The sequence below is a fragment of the Hylaeus volcanicus genome, chromosome 7 (genome assembly GCF_026283585.1).
Source record: "Hylaeus volcanicus isolate JK05 chromosome 7, UHH_iyHylVolc1.0_haploid, whole genome shotgun sequence".
Lineage (NCBI taxonomy): Eukaryota > Metazoa > Arthropoda > Insecta > Hymenoptera > Colletidae > Hylaeus > Hylaeus volcanicus.
This window is the reverse complement of record NC_071982.1, coordinates 5,299,158-5,305,832: the sequence shown is the minus strand read 5'-3', so window position 1 is coordinate 5,305,832 and position 6,675 is coordinate 5,299,158. Positions and strand designations below refer to the sequence as shown.

The window sequence follows — 6,675 nt, the reverse complement described above, 5'->3', positions numbered from 1 at the left end:
GGGGCTAGAAGGTACTAGGCTCAACTACAGGGGGCTAATGAATACCGAATAAAGAGGGCTGGGCCTCCACGCTCCACCATGTCTTAGGTCATAGAAAGTACAGAGGACTAGGACTGGACCTTTCGTTGACTCTGCCTTCGCGGACCTCCACAATCCTCATACTAACGTGCCATTATTTTTTTCAGGAAACCCTGTCGAGGAACTGCAGGATCACGAGGCTGACGATCAGGAACGAGCAACGTTCCTATTCCAGTCTGTCCAGATCCCAGGCGAAGGTGATGGGCACTTACAGTTCCAGGACAGCTGGTACAGCGGGCACCGCGGTTCCCCATGAAAGCACAGACTGTTCAGGGAATTCCGGTCGGGACGAAAGCCCCAAACAAACGACGTCGTTGATAGAGCAGGTGGCGATGAACGCTCAGGGCAATGGCAAGATGGCGACGGAACGGAATGGCGGGGAGGTCAGGAACACAGAGATAGCCAAGGATGTCCGGAGTAAGACCTCTGTCAAGTATCAGAGGAACGAGGAGTCCAGAAAGTCCGCGCCAGCCAAGTACGCTGCGGTGAAGGTGTCTAACGTCGACGGGTCTAGGAAGAAGTGGTGGCGCCTGTTGAAGTGGTTCCCAGGTTTAGAGTCCCTGAAGCTCGTCAGGAGGACCACATACGCCATCCCGGAGAACCGCATTCTGGAGAACACCGATCTCCATCGCGAGGAATTCTCGATGACCATGTGGAACGTGCACGAGGCCAACGATCAGCGACCTGTTTGAGGGATAGCCTAACAGGTCAGGTCCAATTAATGGCGAGCAGAACTGTTCGATCTTCGCGCGATGCTGAGACAGGCTGGCTCGATACTACGTGATATGAAGACAGTGATATCGAGGGGGGGTCGGGTGCCTCACGAGTAGACCTTCTAAGGAAGACACTGACGTGACACGTTAACGGTCTAGTTTGACAGATACAGCCCGGAATCGCTGGAGTCTGTTGGACTGCAAAGCTTAACGTACACAGGATAGTGTATCTGATTCAAATTGTCGAGCTGCGAAATCTCGTTGTGGAGGCTGTGCCTGTGGAGGGAGAGCGAGAGAGGAGAAAAAGAAGGGCTAGTGGACTCGTCAGTTAGGCTACCTAGCAGGCCCGTGCCTTAGACGCCGGGATGTTTAGAGCTCAGTCGGGAGTACCTTATATACGGACGTTAGGCAGGACCGAGCGCTTGTGAGAAGGACTCGCGGTGTCCGTCCCTCTAGTGGCGAGGACAGAAGGTGCCATCACATTCGTATGTTGTAACCAGTAACTGGTTTAATAGTGAATGGACACGAAGAAGTACTGTGCCATTGGAATCCACTGTGATTGGACTAATGGCACCACCGTTCCTCCTTGCAGCGCTACTGGTTACGTGGTGCCCAACTCTGGAATGAATCATTGAATTGTCACCATAGAGATAATATCTCTGTGATTGCATACAATATTCGCCCTCAAACTGACCTCACTTCTAGACACTCAAACTTACAACCAGTGATGGGCAAAACCCTAGGCTTCGAATAAATCTGAAGTTTGCTGATACGTTTGTTTGTTTTGAAAATTTGTTTTGAAAATTTTCCAAAGAAGGAAACGAGACAAACATATCGGCAAACTTCAGATTTATTCGAGGTCTAGGATTTTGCCCATCTCTGCTTACAATTAACTTTATCCCTATAATTTTACCAGACCTAACCTAATTCTTCAATGTTCTTACGTGCAGAGAAGACGAGAAGTTGCCACACGAACACAAAACAAGTATTTCATACATGACGAAACGAAATCATAGGCATCAGTTTCATAAAACGCTCCCTAAAATTTATATGTTTCTACTTTCGCCTGTTTACTTTTCATACGATCGTTGACAACGATTAGAGAGGCCCCCTCTACCGTAGGGAAAAATCGCCAACTTTGCGAATCAGTGGGATTAGAAGTTTTTGAGTACAGCTTCGGTGTTGTTGAAAACTTTTCGTGTATTTTTATGAGGAGTGACGCCAACCATGAAGCGCGTTAATCCGGACAAATGGCGGGGAACCACGAGCCGTTGTTTACACTGGAAGTTTTCACGGGGGCGATTCTGGGTTTCGCCCCTTGGGCCGATTCGACGCCAACAAGACTGATCCTTACGAATCATATTTATCACGATGAATGTCAAAATCTTAACGTGATAGTCACTTTACAAGAGACACGACTTTTTCGGTGTTCCTCAAAGAAATCGTATAGATAGAGTTGAAGAGTTCTAGGAGGATCAATCTGTAAATGGAAATGTAAGATGCAAAATTTAGTCGGGGAAAACATAGGAATTAAGGGGCATCTGACAGCTGAGAACATTTCTTATTTATTCCAATTCTCCCCTGTTAAGGTCTATAATGTGGATGCTGTTCTATCTATATAATATCTTTGGTGTTCCTTAAACACCGTTTCGAAGTAGCTAAACATTCATATTCATGTAACATCACGAGTTTTAAAGCCACCACTTCGCCGTACATTGGGCGTACACTCCCACGCGCATCTACCTTGCGCACACGCGACACTGGTACGACCTTTCCTCCGCGTGGTGGCTCTATCGTTCGCGCCATTTTGTGGCTTGGTGTACATAACCTAACAGTTGACGATCGTTCGTAGAGAAATTGTAAATATCAACCCCGATAGTTTCGAACGAACCTCTACATACAAAGTTGGCCGACTTACTTACATTGTAAAAGTCCAATTCGACGAGCTGCGCGCAGGTACACTTGCTTCGTTATACATCAATTATGACAGAGACTTCGAATCGCGTGCTGTGCACGAATGGCTACTAAATTTGTGGAGCATAGGACCGAGGGGAGGGGGGATATACAGCGGAGTCGTAAATCGCTGCGAAATGGATACGTGTCATATTCACGGTGATCATACTTTATCGTGGGTACGCGCCGATAATGGACTCTATTCCCGTCACTGAACTGTACAAATTCGAGATAAGAAAGTCCGTTGCTTTTTCTGCAGAGAAATTGAAATGTATCATTGAAGAAAATAAGAACTTATATATACAGGGTCTCTACGTATAAGTACGGACATACACAGGGTGTCAATTCTACAACAAATTTCCAACAAAAAATTACTCTTAGATATTTTCTTTGTGTTCCCTTATTCTCGTGAATTTTCACTTTTAATATTTTTTCTGCGTTTCCGACTTGACACTCTTTAAACGGCCATAACTCCAACGAATTACAGTGGAAACTTAAAACTAAGTATATCATTCGAAAGAGCGTTAAATTTCCCATCTCTCTGATATCAAAGCAAAATTTATTACGAAGATTTAACGAGTGAAAAATTAGGTCAAACTTTACATTGTGAAAATTTTTAAAAATTTGACTTTTTCTATATTGGTTTTGCGGTTTCAAAGACGTAGTTGTTTGGCGGGCACTCTTCGGGAAAAACTTCCTCGAAGTCCCAGCTTTTGAACGGTATTGTTAAAAAAAATTGTACGGTAGTATTTTAGGGAGAAAATGACGTTTAAATGCAGAAAAGCGTGAGTTTTTAGGTGAAAATCGATATTTTTCAATAAAAATCGACTTGTCACTTTAAAATTAGCTTGACATCGGGTTTGATGTATTTTTTAGTGACACTCCCGAGCCTCCCCAATTAGGAAAAAAAAACGATTTTTTGACGCCTCAGGTTTTGTTTTTTTCCAATAAATTATTTTTTTCAAATTTAGACTCTTTTATCCGATTTCCTGTGCCGAAAACATCGATTTTTTGCTTTGTGAAATCGATCGTGTTCCAATCTCCATATCATTTATCGATACACCGAGGTTGATTTTGATTACATAGTCTCTAAAAACGAAAATTCTATGGATACATGTTCAACAACAATTATTATTCACCTCGCACTCAGGCTCTACATGTGGCTGGGAGAGGCTTGAGGTGTAAAAAAAACAGTTTTTTTCCTAATTGGGGAGACACGGGAGTGTCACCAAAAAATACATCAAACCCGATGTCAAGCTAATTTTAAAGTGACAAGTCGATTTTTATTGAAAAATATCGATTTTCACCTAAAAACGTCCATTTTTTTGTATTCAAACGTCATTTTCTCCCTAAAATACCATCGTAGAATTTTGTTCAACAATACCATTCAAAAGCTGGGACTTCGAGGAAGTTTTTCCCGAAGAGTGCCCGCCAAACAACTACGTCTTTGAAACCGCAAAACCAATATAGAAAAAGTCAAATTTTTTAAAATTTTCACAATGTAAAGTTTGACCTAATTTTTCACTTGTTAAATCGTCGTAATAAATTTTGCTTTGACATCAGAGAGATGGGAAATTTAACGCTCTTTCGAATGGTATACTTAGTTTTAAGTTTCCACTGTAATTCGTTGGAGTTATGGCCGTTTAAAGAGTGTCAAGTCGGAAACGCAGAAAAAATATTAAAAGTGAAAATTCACGAGAATAAGGCGACACAAAGAAAATATCTAAGAGTAATTTTTTGTTGGAAATTTGTTGTAGAATTGACACCCTGCGTATGTCCGTACTTATACGTAGACACCCTGTATACGAGGAAAATGTCAGATTCTCGAAGTGCATCGAAAGTTGTATTGTGGGATAAAATGATAAGACGTGTGATTTAAAGGTGCTCGATCACTAATCATTTTAATCTCATAGAAGGTAGATAGAACAAAATTTTATTTAGTTATTATTATTGTTTGAGTTAAGTTTTATTCTTATTTAGAGGATACGAAAAGTCGATAAAACAATATTTAATGAATTCGTATCTTAAACTAGATATCTATTTAGAATGTCGTATGATATGAATAAATATTTTACGACTGTTTGGTTTTTATTCGAATATATTGAATATTCAAGGTTCGGTTACCAAGAGCGTACAGCTGTACCTCGCCTTTGTACCGAACGTACGTCTATTCTTACTTATACTAATAAAGTAACTCTAAACAAACTCTATAATAATTGCATTATAAAGGAACAATTTTGAAGTTCATTTAGTCGGCCATTTTATAGCATTTTCTCTCTAATTGTGATTAGGACACAAGGTCCATTGTGAAGAGAACTAACCTAACGAAAATTTATGCAATGATTAAAATAACTAAAAAATTTGTCATATAATCTTGTCCCACGGTAGAACAAACTGTATATAGAAAGATTGAAAATCTGATTTCTAGATTAAGTTTAACATATAATAATTGTTAACGACAGTGAAAGATATACTTTGTTCCCTTTGTTAACTTCGTTAATATTCCCTGTAAACGTAAAAGCAGAGAGGGGAAAAATTTTATCCAAATAATGAATGGCAAATAAAAATAAAATTAGACGAAGCGTCGTATAGTAACGAACCAAAACCTGTTAATGGAAATTTTTATCCGGACAAGAAACGTCACGATCACTGCTCGCAGGTGTGAAAGTAAGTTGGAGAGTTTATCGTAGTGAATATTTTATGTACATGTCTGTATGTGGGAAATATAGGGATGTGTGTATACGTCAAACGACAATGGAGACCTGTCGATCTTGTTGGAAGCCATAGTTACATCATTGCCATAATAATGTAGAGAAACCCTATACGACTCGTCCGAAGCAAGAAATTAAATACCGAGAATGTGATATTATTTATTGTGTAATAGTTAGAATTGTATAATATCCCGTGTAATTAATTCGAAAGTAGTTATCCGCTTAGGCTCATTCTCCAACCCTCGTTTGTGTTGTTTGTAAGTGCATATAATTTCAGTAATAATATTTTTGATAATCATAGACGAAATTCGTAACTTATTCGTCGACATTATGTTGCTTTAATTACACATAATCTGAAACGATGCAACGAGCAGAAAAGTTTATCGTCCCTTTGCAATCGTATGCTTTGTTTCGAAAAAGACGAGAGATTATAATTTGAATCTGAACTACAAACGAAAAAGCATGTCTCGATACGTAAATTTTAAATAAAAATAATCAGGAACATTGTTACTTGATTTCTTTTAATCCAAGCTTTTTGCAGCACATATTCAAGAGTTATCATAAAAATGATCGGATTATACTTATAAGTCCATTATTAGACGTAATAAATTAAATTATTCGAATTTATTCTTTATTTCTAGGAAAGATATTGGTGGTAACCCTCAGGGCCTGTAGCGTGCGAATATGCAGCTACAGTACGGGCTTAGCAACCCCAAGGTACCCTAGCTAGGTGGGGGCCAGTGGGCCCTAACAGACGTGTACAAAAAACAAGACCAACGTAAATGTAATATACAGAGTTGCGATGACGCGAATTAAGCCAAAATTAAGGAGTTATGTAAGGCAAAGCAATGTCACGCAGAATAGAAAAAATTATAATATGAAAAAATTATGTTATGATGTATGGATTCAGTACAATTCAGTGGAATACCTGAAAGATATTGATGGGAAATTGTAAAGAAAGACAGTGTAGAATCGGAGTTCATCCTTTGCACTTTAAATAAACATATGAAAACGAAAAATGTTGGTGGCGCCATCCGTGGCAGAACGCCCAAGTTTGTCGTCAGACTAGTTTCTAGTATCTGCAAAGAGATGGCGCCACCGTCACAAATATTTCGAAAATGAATAAATTCGTATAATATCCTTTCATACGTCCAAAAATGAACTTGCATTTATTCTACGATTATTTTAATGATAAACTTCATCATTTGTTGACTCCTAAT

At 39.6% G+C, this 6,675-nt stretch overlaps 1 protein-coding gene across 2 annotated transcripts in view; it reads left to right on the top strand.

The window, feature by feature from the left end:
• Nucleotides 1–6,547, top strand: part of LOC128879394 (pyrokinin-1 receptor-like) — a 21,507-nt gene extending 14,960 nt beyond the window's left edge. Inside the window, exons 3-4 of one of the 2 annotated variants that reach the window (XM_054128484.1) lie at nucleotides 186–785; nucleotides 6,097–6,547. In XM_054128484.1, the coding sequence (XP_053984459.1) occupies nucleotides 186–770 (585 nt within the window). In that variant the 3' untranslated portion in view covers nucleotides 771–785; nucleotides 6,097–6,547. Of the gene's footprint in view, nucleotides 1–185; nucleotides 1,189–6,096 lie in introns of those variants that run through there. The other variant, XM_054128482.1, reaches the window with a different exon arrangement.
• Nucleotides 6,548–6,675: the final 128 nt, after the last annotated feature.